The following is a 15,501-nucleotide window of genomic DNA, read 5'->3' on the forward strand; positions in this document are numbered from 1 at the left end:
TGATTAAAACTCCACTCCCGCCGAGAGTCTGAGCGTACACCCGCTCCAGCTCTGCTATTACCCAAAATTACCTCCAATTACACCCCAAATGTCGGTTTAAGGGAGCACAGAGGATTATGGCGTTTCACGACTTTATTACAGTTTAGGATAAAGTGAAGGTTTCTCTTCACCACTTCTTTGATAACCTATGAGCAAAATACAAACAGTCTAAGGCACTTGCTGAGAATTAAGTGGGTCTTTATGATTACAGGAATGTTCACAAATCAACAAAAAACATATATTGCACTGTGCTAAACACAGAGATCATCTTCACTTATTTTATTTCCAGTCAAAACAGCCATTAAGTACAAGTTACTAATTTCTCAGGAGATACAAATTAAAAACTTGGAGAATAAAATGAAATAAAGTGAAAAAATGGGAGATTAGAAAACTGGGACAATTAAAAATAGTAATATAATGGGACTCCTAACAACCTTACAAGACCTGGTAGGCCACCAAAACTCTCACCTTCATATAAACAGCACTTAAAGCTTTAATCTAGAGAGATAGAAGCTGTTACTGAAAAAAGAAACAAAGAAATAGACAAAACAGAAGAAAATTTGCAATCAAACAAAGAGGTTTGCTGCTCTTCTCAGAAACATGGACTGGCCACCTCAGACTCCAGGCCTCAACGTCACTAAAAGTGTGTGGAGTTATTTGAAGTTTGAGAATCAGAAAGTGTAATTAACTTCTAAGACTGAACTTTAAAGGAATATAAAATATGCAGATTTCTTATTACTCTAATTTCAGAAAAAATGAAATTAAATCTCTTGGAAACTGTAAGGAGGGCAACATGTGGACATACTTAACACTGAAAAAACTGATACCATATTTGATGTTGAGGCTTCTGGGAAATTTCACTGAAAATTAATTAAATGAACGGTAGTCTCTGATTTTTGCACAGTACTCTATGTTTTAATAGTAAATGCAGATTTTTTTCTGCTGGTCCTGGATGCTGCCCAGGCCCGTTAGCAGGCTTTTAATTTAACGGGTATACAAAAGAGCTGAATATAATCAGGGCTTAATTAAGCGGCTGTTAAGTCAGTCTCCCCTCCAGCTGGCCATGGAGCCCCCTGTGAGGTGGAAAGCGGCGGGCGCTGACCCACAGCCCCGTGTCCAGGGTTACACTCCAGCTCGCGGCAGCGTGACCGAGCCACCACGGCCCCCAAACCCCCACCTTTCCTGCCTCATCAAACAGCCTGTGTCTGCTTTTTCACTGCACACATCGCATGCACAGGGACTTTCCATACTCATGTAGTTAACATCCAGTGCAGAAGCCATGCATCTCAAGTGTCTTTTTATGTTTTTAATATTCAAGTGTGGCATATTTTCCCCCGGAACTGTTGGGCAAAAGGATATTACTCTAAATGTGCTGTTTAGGGCTGTGTATTAACCCATGCATACCCACTGGGCGTGTTTGCGTGTTTTGGCCTTTGTAAATTAGTTTGCGAACTTGCAGGTTGTGTAGAACTTCAGCAAATAGCCCATGGATGTTGTTGGGCCTGTGCATGTGGGTCTGGTTTAGCTCTCGGCAGCTCTGTGAAAGGCTAATTGGTTTAGCAGGCCGGGGCTCGAGACGGCCAAAGGCCAGTGGGGCGTAGCGAGCCGCAACGGGAACCTGATGTTGAGGAGGATGCTTTGTGTCGGCCTGCGGATGGGGAGCATGTGGCAGACACAGCCGCTTCCACGAGTAGCTCTATTCTCTCCGTCTGCCTCTCTCTTTGTGCCCTCCTCCTTCCTCCGCTTTCCTGCCCCTCCCGTGCCTCACTCTCTCGCTCTCACTCTCTTTCCCTTCTTCTCTTTCCATTGCTGCCTCCTCAGCTAGCTCCTCCTGACAATTCGAACATCTTTCTGTAGCCTTCTATTTCTATCTATACTGTTGATTGAGTTGGTCTAGCTTTGCTCAGCTGTATGCCCTGTGATCTTAGTACAAGTAAGCAAGTTTTCTTTGTCAGTTAAGATATTAAAAACCATTTATTTTGAGGGAAACAATATCACACATAACAATATTTGTCACAATAGTTATGATTTGGTAATAAGGCAAAATTCTTGCATTTTATCCCCTTGTTGTGATATCAGCACTCATCAGTACTCAAATGTTTCAACTGTTTAAAACACCTTTGGGCCAGGCTTCAAGAAACGTCTTTAAATAGGAATTTCACAGATTTTTCAAAATGTGTGTTAAATTCAATCACTGAGATGTAAACAAATTTGTTAAACAGTATTTTGATGTGAAATGGTTCATTGCAAACTTACCAACTCAGATTTCTTTAACGTGGTGATAGGAACCAGGGGTTGTGATATTAACAGCGCAAATATAGCCATTTTATTTGCTATCCAAAATAATAAGTGAACCTACATGTGTTTTCTGTAAAATACTGGTAAATCTGAAAAAATTTGATTTCTATCTAGAGTACTATTTGCCTTACAACACCTTATGTGTACCACTGTAAGAATGGATTATTAAAAGTATGTTTTAATGCCTTATCTAACAACTATTTCAGGAGTCAGGCAACACATTTCATAACAGTTTTGTCTAATAGTTTTCCATGACGTAGCATTTAAAGGCATTAAATGCATTGGACATTTGGTTCCTATAACTACCATTGTGAACAATTCTGACGCTGTACGTTTCACATCAAACCACTCTGAATGACTTTGTTTATATCTTAAAGACTTTAATTATGCAGTAAGTTTGAAATATCAGTGAAGTTCCTCTTTAACAACAGTTTTCAAATAATTATTTACACTCTTCTGCAAACAGAAGAAGACATTCTGATGAGTGTGAACAAAGAAGGAAGAACCCTGTGCAGTTTGATTTTTGTCTCATATTAAGTTACATGTGAACAAGGCAGTGCGTGGGGGAAGCAGGCCTGGCACGGGGGCTGATCTATCCTCTGGGGGCGTCTAATGTGAGCATTTATTATTTGAAACGTTTTAATCATTCATGAGGCCAGAGGCAGTGGGATAGCTGAGGGCCTCCGATTAAACCCTCCCTGAGAGCTTGTTATGTACTCAGCCTCAGGACACACAGCCCTGGCACACTCTCTCTCTCTCATCTTCCTTCCCAAGGTCCCTTCTGTCGATCCTACCCCTCTGTGTTATTTACTTTGACACTGTTTCCAAGCTGCTAAACGCTCCCTCGGGATGCAGTGAAAGACTGCTGTTGTGGTGCCACTTAACCCCTGCCTTGAACTGTGTGAGTTCTGTTGTGATTCCCAGTGACTGACAAATAAATCACTGTCTGCACTGCTAAGGGTACTGCCGGCCCAGAGTGGGCTTTAGAGCTGTGTTAGTGGCACTCCTTCTTTTCAGTTTTGCTGATGGTAGCCATTTTATGTTCTGCCCGCAGGTGATGAGCATCCTGAGCAACCCCAGCGCCGTGGCTCCTCAGCCGCAGCACGACTTCTCCATCTCGCCCCTGCACAGCGGTCTGGAGGCCTCCAATCCCATCTCAGCCAGCTGCAGTCAGCGCTCCGAGCCCATCAAAACAGCGGACAGCCTGGCCTCCTCTCAGTCCTACTGCCCACCCACTTACAGCACCACAAGCTACAGCGTGGACCCCGTAACTGCCGGCTACCAGTATAGCCAGTACGGCCAGAGTGAGTACAGCAGATTGTTCACAGTGGTGGTGATAGGAACCAGATGTCTGAAGAGTTTGATGCCTCTAAAAACTCCCTCACAGATGGTTATTACATAAAATAGTAATGAATATGTCACCTGATCCCTGAGACATTATTTTACAATAGCCAGTACAATGGCCAAAACCATATTTCATGGTGGAGAAGTACATGGATGTTGTTGTAAGGTAAAATAATACCCAAAGTAAACTTATTTTTCCAGATTTCTCACTATTTTATCATTATTAACGATTATATGCAAATGTTTGGATGGTCAAATAACAGTTTTGTTGAAAATGTGAAAATAAGTACATGTCCTCTAGATAGACATCTACGTTTAATGCACAATTACTGTTTATATGCTGAATTTAACATATTGGGGAAAAATAAAACATAAAAGTGTTGCCTGTGCAAAAGTAATGACAAATTTTATATGTTTTATTTTTTTCTAATATGTTAAACTTAGCAAATAAATAAAAGGTTTGCACTAAAATTAGCAGAAAATGTTATATTTTAGTGTGTTCTCTATAGAACATGTGTTAACTTATTTTCACCTGGGGTGTTCAAACTTTTGCATACAACTGCCATTATTATAGTCTGGACCTGATGGTCCTTAGAGTTTAAGTGGTTAAAGTCAAAGACAGGCTTAACATCTCACAGAGTGTACCTGTCTGACGGCTCATTAAAATGCAGAGGGCGAGGTGGCAGCTTAGAGGGTGCAGTGCTGCAGGGAGTGTGCATGTGTGCTCAGAGCGCACTCCGTGGCCACGGGTGCCAGGGAGCAGATAGAGCGACTCTGGGAAGAAGAGGAGAGGCAGAGTTGCACATTTTGAGGCGGATTTAAAGAGTAAACCTTGTATGACAGGAAAGAAAGAGAGAGAGAGCAAGAGAGAGAGATAGAGAGAGAGAGTGAAAGTGCACAGAGTTAAATCGTGGCTGATTACCCTCTTTGCCAGCTGTCAGGCCGAGCGTCTCCAGTATGGACAGATGGCCCACCCACAGGTATGCGGCAGCTACCGTACACTCTGCCTGCTTCCTGACAGCCCCCTTTCTCCGTGTGCTAACGCGCACTAACCCTCGCTACTTACTGTCACGCTGACAGACGCCTGGCAACGTCCGTGCGCACCGTCACTCTGCCCCGCCCAGGCACTGCCACGTACCACAAAAGAAGAAGGAGAGGTGAAAATAACTCCCCCCGCCAGCCGGGGATATCAAAGGGCCTGCCACCGCACGCATCCGACACACTTGACAGGCCAACAGCTAATGCCAACATGCTTATGCTCACACCCAGGAAAAAAGGGGGGTGGGCTGTTTCTTTCCCCATTAATCATGAAAGCTTCTGTTGTTGACTTCCTCTGGCCCAGGTACACAGTCTTTGTCACTACTGTTGACGTTTTGATGTAGTGATTATTATGTCTGGGCCTCTTGACTAGCTCGGAAATGTTTGGCCTGTTGTGTCAATGCTAGCATGCAGACACTAAGGCCCCTGTAGTAATTGTGGTCAATGTAGTAATTGTAGTAATGGCCGGTATGCTCAGACACGAATTCATATTAAGGTCTAAGTATTAAATGTAGCAAATGCTAGCAAACAGATGCTGAACACTGCACACTAACTGTGCTGTGAAAGCACAAACTCTCAGGACAGATGGAGATGAAGCTTTTTCCCACCAAACCATTCCAAAAATGTGTTTTTTATTCTGGCTAAGAAAACAGAGTTAAATACTGCAGCCATGCCTTCACCATTGTTAAGGGAGATCTCTCTACAGCACATCTTTGAGACCCTAACGCAGGGGTGCCCAGTCCTGGTCATGGAGCTCTATCACCCTAGAGAGCTTTGCTCAAAGAAAAGTCTATCACACCTGATCCAGGAAATTAAGGCATTCAGGGGCATCTGAACAACAAAGCCAGGTGTGTTAGACCTGAACTCTCCTGGGTGCAAGACGTCCAGGACCAGGATTGGACACCTCTGCCCTAACCCAAATTCATGTATGTTTTAAGAAAGTGAAGAAAAATTGACACTTCCAGTTGTTCAAACCTCAGTAAATCTAGCCAAAAAACTGAACATGTAACCTCCACCTCTTTTTATATGACCATCCCACAAAAACATATGCATGAGGAAAATGAACACATATGGCGCTTAACAATTCATACGGCCCATAAACTTAGCATTTAGCTTCAGACACCAGTTTTGTGCAAAAGCCTTAGTACACCAGGCCCTCAATCTCTTAGCTCTCGGTATACAGATTTGAGACTAACACTAGCTCTTTTTGTCTCCATTAGTTACGTTTATCCCCAATTTTTTGTCCATTTCAGAGGACAAATATGTAAGTGAAAGTTCTCGCTAGCTCAGCCTTGTGCTAAATTAATGCCCAGCTCCAGTCTGACTGTGGCTTAATCAGTGAGGGAGGCCTGTGTAGGCTCTCTGTTTTAAAAGGGAAGCGGATAGGGGGGTTAATTGGAGCTTCCTCTCTTTCTGCCCCTCTGCTGCACTAGCTCCACACTGCCCTTGGTTTGTCCTCGTGACCTCCTGGCCCATTCCCTGTGCCTTTTTCCACCACTCCAAAACTCTTAATGTCTTTAGCTTGTGTAGTCAAATTGAAACCTTGTGAGGTGTGAGCTAGATCAATGCAGAGGTTCTGGGCAGTGGGCGAGACTGGTTGTGCCCTTTGACCCCGGATCTGCCCGCGGGTTAGTCCCGACACGTGCTCCTGATAAAGATCTCTGCGCAACAGCCAGGCTGCAGATCAGGCCGATGAGAACTGTGCCCTTAGGTGCTGTGTTAGTCACACCATTTCGGCTGGATCAAGTCGCATTTTACCTATCTGCTAAAAATCTCTGCCTTTTCTTCCTTTTACTCACGTTTCTTACAGCCATTCACTCACATATTCGCCAGCGTGCAAAATTGAGTGGACCTACTGTCTAAATCTACTCTATCAGATTTGAAATACAATTGTGGGATTACAGTACTTCACAGCAGTTTTTGCAATTGGCAGAAAACCTCTTTGCTTTGAAAGTGGGCACTGATTACTTATCTCCCCAGCTCTCTGCCTCTGACACTTTGTAATCAGGTGCCATTTGTTCAAGGGAAGGATGATGTAGATTACTGAATGAGCAGCATGTCCTGATCTGATGCTAGATGATGGAGGAGTGTGGAATGCAGAAAGCAGCCATGACAGAGTTAACGAGGAACGCACAGACGAAAACTCTGTATGACAGGAGTGAATGACAGCAGGGAACAGGTGGTTCATTTGTTTCCCCGAAGAGCCATCATCTTAGCTGCGTAATAGTGAGTGGTTAGGAAGTGCTGCCTACGCTCCAAATAATTGTTTTATGTTATCATCTGATATACTGTGGGTCAGTGGTACCCCTGCCTTGCACGTTTCCCGCCACTCTTACCCAACTTCCACCCTCCCATGCCCTCCCACCTCTACTCAGCGGTTCAGATTAGTTGTTAACCTGTTTTCTCTCACTGTTTAAAAGAAGCAAGATGTTGATTTTACTAAAGTACCCCTGAGTTTATTGAAGTTTCTGATTGGGTGTGCATACATAGAGAATGGAATTCAGATTGATAACATTTTATTTGAAGGCAGCCTACATAGGAAGTTCATAACACATATGTAAGCACTGAAAAATACAATACTTCTTTCCAGTAATCGCACGATGCCATACAATTTTTTGTCAAGTAAATAATATTGTGTTGACATATTGGGCCCTAAACTAAAGACATGCATATTTACCTATATGGCAAATATATATATATATATGGAAATGATCACTTAAGCTGGAGGGCATCAGAAGACAGACACATATATTAATGTATATGAGAAAATATGTATGAAAATGATTTCTTAATCATGATCACTTAATTTTGAGGCATCAAAATCTTCCACAGAACTGATATATAGCAATGGATTGTCCATGACTCTAGTTTAAAGCCTTTTTGTCAACCTCAACCTCTAAAAACGTCTCATGTCATCTTGCGATTACTGGCATGAGCTGTTTATGAATGTTCAATTATTGCTTTAGAAATGTCTTATTCAGTGTATGTATGTATTACGAAGTCCTATGTATGTAGGCTTATTATTAATTAATGAATGTGACAAAAGCATTAACCAACCATGTTATTAAGGGAGAAGAATAGATTAAGTTAAATTAGCTGATTAGTCAGGTATATTAGTGCTTGGCTATTCCAGGTCCAAGGTAGGCAACCACTGCTTTAGGTGCTTTGTAAAACCAAAGGCCATATCTGAGATATGTTTTTGTCTGACTTGTCTCACGCAGCAGCGGTAGACTACCTGGCGAAGAACGTGAGCTTGTCCACACAGAGGAGAATGAAGCTTGGGGAACACTCGGCCGTGCTGGGACTGCTACAAGTGGAGACGGGCCAGGCCTATTGACGGACTCGTTCTCCTGACCATCGCTTCTCTCCTTCACCAGCATCCCTCCATCCATCGTGCCGTTTCTCTCTCTGCTGCGTGAAAGAGAAGTAGCTAAAATCATAGACAGCCTTAGACTCCTGACCTTTGGCTGAGTGAATACAAAAGCCATTTAATAAACAAGACACTATAGTGCCGCCTCTCACGCCCCCCCCTCCCCCTCCAACCTCCATCTCAACAAAGAGACTCTTTCAGGGTTTCAGAGAGGCTGGAGGAAAGCAAGCATCCATTATCTGGGTCCCCATCAGTCGCACCCTGCCCGTCAGCAGTCAATGTTAGCACACACGGGCTGCAATCGCAGCCGCTGCCCCATTCCGAAATGTTTGGACCATGTTGTTCATAGGACTTAAAATGATGGTATTATGATTATATTTGATATAATGATTGTGGTTGTTTCTATTACCGTTGGAATTATTATTATTGTAATGACCTTCTGTTTACATGTTTTTATTTTGTCCTTTTGGGTTCCTCTGCAAAGGTCTGGCTTTCTAACACATTACGGAGGTGCATGGAGAGAGGCTGATAGCTTTTCGGACTGCCTGCAATGCGTGTTATTCGACCTTCACATTTTAATCTTAAGCTTGACATTCCGAGAGATCTGGGCGAGTCAGTGGGGTGTCTAGCTCAGCGGAGTCCTTCGGGAGAGAGTGGCCAATGAGGGCTCTGAGAATTTCCAATCCCTTTCCCCTTCGTCCCCACATGTATCAGCCGCTGGGGGAAAAAGCCACATTGGTTAGAAATATAAACAGTTTTAAAGCGACAGACCAGCAGCCTGCCTCTTGACCTAAAGCAGAGGAGAGCTTTGGAGGAAGAGCAGTCGTCAGTATTATTTATGATCATTTTTGTCTTATGGAGTAAGCAAAAGTATTGACATTCCTAAAGCATTGATCCCAGATTGTTAATTCTAAAGAACAATCCATTCCATTGAAGTATTATCACTATGATCTTAAAGCACAAGTTATCCTGAATTGCACATAAACATTTTACTTTTCCAGGCTAGGTGAGGGCAGTATGCTTACTTTGGGATTTTCTACTGTCTATAACTTAATGGTGCTCAATTCCAAAACATGACAAATATCTCATTGGATCTTATATGGACAATTATTCCACATTCCATGAATATATCACACTTTTTTGGTCACACTTTATTTGGATGGTCCTATAGATGATCTACAGAGACTTAACTCATTAACAAACTTTCTGGTGATTCTCAATTGATTATCAACACCGTTATGGTTAGGGTTAGGTTTAGGAGTATGTGTTGTTTTTGCATTAAGGTTAGGGTTTAGGGTTAGGAATAGATTTAATTCAGTCTTTCACACTCAACTTCAAGTTCAAGTTCAGTTGAATGTTGCTTAAAGATATACTGATATTACACAAACCACTACATCGGACCATCCAAATACAGTGTTTTTAACCCTTTTTTGCTCCTCTATACTGCCTTTCTGTGAACAATTCCACCACAGAACGTTCAGCAATGATTACCTCACAGTTTGCAGTGGAAATGGTGAAATGTACTGTTGAAGTGGCTTTGTGTGGCTCATATTCCATATTACAGAATTATTTGTGTGAGTGTGAATTGGTTGGTAATGAGAAAGCAGATATAAACAAGCTCCAAGGATAGAGTGGACAGAATATATTGTCGAACTGTTGCATAAATTCAAAAATATTGCATTCTGTTTGCACTCTTTTGATTACTTTCTTGTTCCAAAGACATGAAAAGACAAGCTACTTGTATGTAAATCACTCATCCATGTGACCTCCTGTGAAATCCCTTCCAGAAAGACATTTTCATTTTGAGCCACACGGATAATCAGTATTCTGAGTTTACATGCACCCTTCGATTCCCTACTTCGCGTCTCAGTAGAGCACCTCACTTCAGCTCTTCGCAAACCATTACACGACGAGAGGACCTCCATGACCAGGATGAACTGGGAAGGAACGGAGAGCCCCTCTACCTGCTGTCCAGGACCAACGGAGAGTTACCCATCCATACTCTACATGTCTAGCCTGGGTGCTGTCTAATCACGCAGTCCAGACGGAGGTTAAGGAGGTTGGTGGGTGGAGCTTTTCCAGCCTTAACCAACCAGAAAGTAGACGATGTTGACAAGCAGTCAGAAGGCCACGTCATGTCATGGCACCCAGGCTAACGCATGTCATGATATTCAGGAAAACGGAACAAACTCACTCAGGCACACGACCACGTGCCAACAAAGACTGATAGCATTTCATTTTAACACTTCAAGCGTTTTTGTAATAAAAGAAAGGAAAGACAAAAAAAAGCAATGTAAGATGTTTTTAGTGTGTAGCACTCATTTCTAACACCAACATTAATCTACCTTTGAGATATTTAAAGCACTATTTGACTTGGCGCTCTTATGCCTCCCCAAATTTCTTTCTAGCTTCAGTTGGTCCATCACATTCCTATCTAATTCACTCCTTTTTTTGTTTTGTTTTTTTCATTCAAGCTTTTGTAATTTGCTTTGTTATCTTTTTGTTCAGCATGTATGTATATTATCATGGCATAATTTATTCTGCTGTATGAAACAATAGCGTAGTGGGAACTTGTATTGGCTTTCCTACCTTCAGCCTGTTGATGTCTTTACTGTAGCACTGTTATTGATTAAAGCTCGGAAAAAACTGGACAACCATCACAGTTCCATTTCTTCTGTGACTTCTTATTGTAATCTGGGAGACGAAAACATGGCTTCACGTGGTTGAAACCTAAGGGGAGACTGCGTGACTGTAGGAGCGGAGACAACTCTGGGAACGTGTGCTGGAATTCTAGGTAGCTTCTGCTTCACCTAGAACACCGGACTCCCCCCCTTGATGAACAGAGGTTGGAATGAGAGACTAGACTAGGGAACAGGGAGGTGATGAAGGTGAAACAGAAGGTAGAGATGGAATTTTTTAGTAGGTTAGAACAGCAGGAGGAGCTTCAGGCAGGGTCCTCATCCTAAACATAAGTTATTTCATAATTCCACTTTTCTAGAGAAAAAATATGCTGCCATTTGAAGGTTTGGTTGCAGATTCATATAAAATTATTTGAATCGGTTAATCCTGTTCAATATAACAGCTTTCAGCTCATTAGTGCACTCTTAAAAATTTTGTTTTTAAGGGTTCTTTAGTAAAGACAATGGCTCTATATAGAACCATGAACACTCAAAGAACCCTTTGCATAATTAAACAGATATTTCCATCTCAAAAAGGTTCTTCAGATTGATGGAGAATGTGCTGTAGGGTTCTATATAGCACCAAAACGGTTCTTCTACTGTTACAATGCCAAGCTTGTCACAATAGCAGAACCCTTTTTGATGCTATATAGAACTCTTTTCAAAAAGGTACTACACATTCTCCATCAGTCTGAAAAACCATTTCACGATGCCAAGAACCCTTCAATCATGCAAAGGGTTCTTTGTCATTTGATCATGCAAAGGGTTCGTTGAGTGTTCATGGTTCTAGATAGAACAATTTTCTTTACTAAAGAACCCTTGTAGAACCATCTGTTTTAAGTGTGTAGGACACTAAGAAACTGTAAAACAGATGAAGGCAGTTTAGATGTGTCCTCAGTGATGAACAGAGCTGTAGACGATTCTAAAATGACTGAGAAACATTGAGAATTAAGTTGTAATAAAATTTATATCCAGAATTCATCATATTTTAAAAGTGGAGATCAAATCTTATGGCACATAACTTGACAAACTGTCAATGTATTTAAAGAATTACAGTACAATTATTATTAGTCTTTTCACCTCTTGTTTATAGAAATCTAGAAATATTGAATAAAACATCAAAAAATTATATTTTGGCGGTAGTTTAATAATTGTAATATTTTAATCCACATTGTATAAGTTATTATGGTATAGAAAATAACAAAAATGGTTCAAATGGTAAGGGATCCTATGAAACACTGCAAATTTCTCTGTATTTATATATCCCTATTATTATTTCTCAAGCAAAAACAGAACTGAAACAGCCCATACACAGGTTTTAATGGTTAATATTTCTAGTCAGTAATTCTTAAGTGTGAATATTTATTGGCATATATCATACATACTGTGTTGAGTGCTTTGATGTTGCTAAAAACTGTAATCATGATTTAATCCCCTTCCCAACAATGCAGTATTTTGCAGCGCCTTTGAAGTCAAGAGCATCTTGACAGTCGTCGTGATTTAAGATACTAAAAATAGTTTCCAGTAATTGAGCCGAGCTGTGAGCGAATAAAGAAGCGTTTAAAAGCAGTGTCACAACAGCCATGTTTCACAGCCTCTGCCTTCACAGAAGGCTTGTGTAATGGCTGGATAGCCCCAGGCCATCTACTTCAGACCTGACCATGAGGGCATCGTCTGGGCACGGAGCCTCTGAATGCTGGTCAATGTGCAGTCCGTGGCTTATGGCCCGAGACGAGTCGAGAGCAGCACCAGTTAGAAACCAGCCAGTGGTTCAGACACCTTGTAACAGCGCAGAGGTGCATTCAGTCATTCAGTGATGTTGAGAGAAAGATCTGCATTGTGATGGAGTTAGTCAGAGGACCTCTGAGGTTCTCCAGCATGCAGTGATGAAATCTCACTGGTATGTGATTCTGCACTGAGGACTCTCTTTATGATTCAGCTGTCTTCAACATAATGCGCTGTCATAAAAAGTAATTACGGATATGTGCAATATTGCTATCAGGGGAGCAGCTGCTTTGTCCATCGGAAAACACACACAGACTAAATGCTTTCCATTAGTGCTGTCCGTCCAGCATGTTTTCAGACCAATCAGACTGATTCTGGTCAATTTCTGCCTTGTGCCTTGTACTTTCCAGTAGTTATTCATTTTCAGCATATATTTAAGAGATAAATACACAGAAACCTCAACAACTAAATATAACTTTAGAGTCCACTCTTTGCCTTTATTACAGAATCTGTTCTTTTAAGTACACATTTTAAAAAAGATGGTTCTTTATGGGTGCTTGGGTAAAGAAAATGGTTCTATTTTGAGCCATGAATTCTCAAAGAATCTTTTTTAAAGGGTTTCAAGGGTTCTTTGCATCATGAAAGGGTTCTTCCGATTGATGAAGAATATGATGTCGATGATTCTATATAGAATTTCTCGTCAAAATGGTTCTATACAGCCCCAAAAAGGGTTTTACTGCTACAAGTTTGACAAAGTAACAACAGCAGAACTCTTTTTGTTGCTATAAAGAACCCTTTTCAAAAAGGTTCTATATAGAACTGTCTACAGCACGTTCTCCATCAATCTGACAAACCAGTTCACTATGCAAATAACCATTAAGCATGAAAAATGTTCTACATAGAACTTATGGTTGTAAATAGAACCATTTTCTACACTAAAGAACCATTGAAGAACCATCTTTTTAAGAGTGTAGACTTGCTTTCAGTTTTTCAAAGTAATCTGCAGGGAGATTTTTCCACACTTTTAAATTTCAGTCATTTCAGTCTTAGAAGTTGGTTGTATTTTCTGCTTCTCATGATCCAAATAATCATAAACGTATTCAGTGATGCTGTCTGGACTCTGAGCAGGACAGCATTCTCATTGGTCTGAGAATAGCAGCAGCTTCTTTGTTTGATTTGCAAATTTGACTCTTTTTTGTCTGTTTCTTTTTAACAGCTTCTCGACATCCACACATCCTTTCAGACTCATAGCGCTGAGTTGTCTTCTCACAGTGGAAGGATGGACAGAAACACCTGTGGATTTGTTCAAAGCAAGAATAGAGTTTGATCTTCTCTCAAAGAAGAAAGCTTTAAGTACTGTTTATCTGATGGTGCCAGTTATGGTGGTCTACCAGGTCTTGCATGCTTGTTTGGAGTCCCATTGTCTCTACATGTTTTAATCATTATTGACTCTAGTTTCAGGAACTCCTTAGTTTCCTTTGACTTTTCCCTTCCTTATGCAAGTGGATGATCTATTCCCTCAGAAATATCTCCTGAAAATGAATAACTTTTATGTAATGGGCATTTTGACTGGAAATTAAATAAGTGAAGGATGGTCTCTGACTTTTGCGCAGTGGTTTATTTAAGACACCCATCCTTAACCCATCCTTATAGCCTAAATTCATATCGAACCATCACAACAATTAAATGTACAATTATTGTTTATGTGCATTACAAAATTGATAATATCAATTTATCTTGCATCCTACAGATTGGAGAATACTGGCAGAGAATGTTAGCCTATATTATATATAATATACAATAACACAGGGACTGTTCTACCAAATTAGTTCAAACTGTGGCTTCTTGGTAACAAAAAACTATAAAACAAAAACAATTATGTATTCAGACTTATTCAGTATTGAGACTTACTATGTTATGATATATTTAAACTCAAGGCATTAATAGAGACAGTAATAAGCTAAATATATCCAACATCATTATTTATAGGGTACTGTCTGTTTGGAGGTGACTGTCCCAAACCCTGACCACTAGATTTAAACTTGTAAAAATAATACATGTTTTTGCATTTTTTTCCAAAGTAATTCTTTTTGGATTCTTTTAAAATTAAGTTTATTTAAAAATGCTGTTTCACATTTTCATGTCATTACTGAAACACAAAGAGTCCTAGGTGGAGCTTTATTTTAGCCACACCCCTGCATTTCAGAGCAGGAAGTGAGGTTGCATCCCTGTCCCTCATGGCCACATGGTGAGCAGATAAATCCCATTGGTTTGAACTAAATGTGTCCCAAAGTCTGAAAATCAGTGTGTAACCTTAAAACTTGTCACTACCGAAACAGATTTTCTGCAATTAAGTAAGCTTTTTTTGTGTTTTAATAAAAAGTATCATGATTGTATGTGTGTACAGCGGGTCATAGCTGTGTTTACTAGTCATGTACTGACTAGTGTTTTGAGTTATTCACAAAATTAGCTATAATTGTCATTACTGAAACAGTCACTACTTAAATATTTGGTAAAGTTTTAATAATGTTATGAATGTCAAATTATAGCATCATCATTATGTTTTATCATCATTATATTTCAATTAAATGAACATAATTAAGATAAGGAGTGAATCGAAGCAAAAGAAAGAAACTAAAGTCCAAGTCAGTTAAAAGGCCGAAATGTGTTTGAACAGGTTCAGTAAAAAGATACATATATTTACACAAAATATGATATTTCAAATAAAGATGCAACTCTATTTATTATAGACTTACAATCAATATTCTGCAATAAATAAAATCAAAGGATATACTGTACAGGTGCTGAGGAGCTCAATGACGAAAGGAGTATTATCATTATATATATATATATATCCTTCCTTCCTTCAATGAATAACATTTGTTCTTTTTATATATATATATATATATATATATATATATATATATATATATATATATATATATAAAAGAACAAATGTTATTCATTGAAAACCGTCATGAAGAACAAAAAAGACGCAAAAAAGCCTGG

The 15,501-nt window shown here is 40.2% G+C and overlaps 1 protein-coding gene across 3 annotated transcripts in view; it reads left to right on the forward strand.

Annotated features, from left to right (window-relative positions):
• The window catches only part of pax7b (paired box 7b), a 65,104-nt gene extending 54,364 nt beyond the window's left edge, over positions 1 to 10,740 (forward strand). For 2 of the 3 annotated variants that reach the window (XM_036591531.1, XM_036591533.1), the window contains exons 8-9: positions 3,392 to 3,641; positions 7,941 to 10,740. In XM_036591531.1, the coding sequence (XP_036447424.1) occupies positions 3,392 to 3,641; positions 7,941 to 8,056 (366 nt within the window). In that variant the 3' untranslated portion in view covers positions 8,057 to 10,740. The remainder of the gene's footprint in view (positions 1 to 3,391; positions 3,642 to 7,940) is intronic. The other variant, XM_036591532.1, reaches the window with a different exon arrangement.
• Positions 10,741 to 15,501: the final 4,761 nt, after the last annotated feature.

This window comes from Colossoma macropomum, unplaced genomic scaffold, assembly GCF_904425465.1.
Source record: "Colossoma macropomum unplaced genomic scaffold, Colossoma_macropomum, whole genome shotgun sequence".
Classification (NCBI taxonomy): domain Eukaryota; kingdom Metazoa; phylum Chordata; class Actinopteri; order Characiformes; family Serrasalmidae; genus Colossoma; species Colossoma macropomum.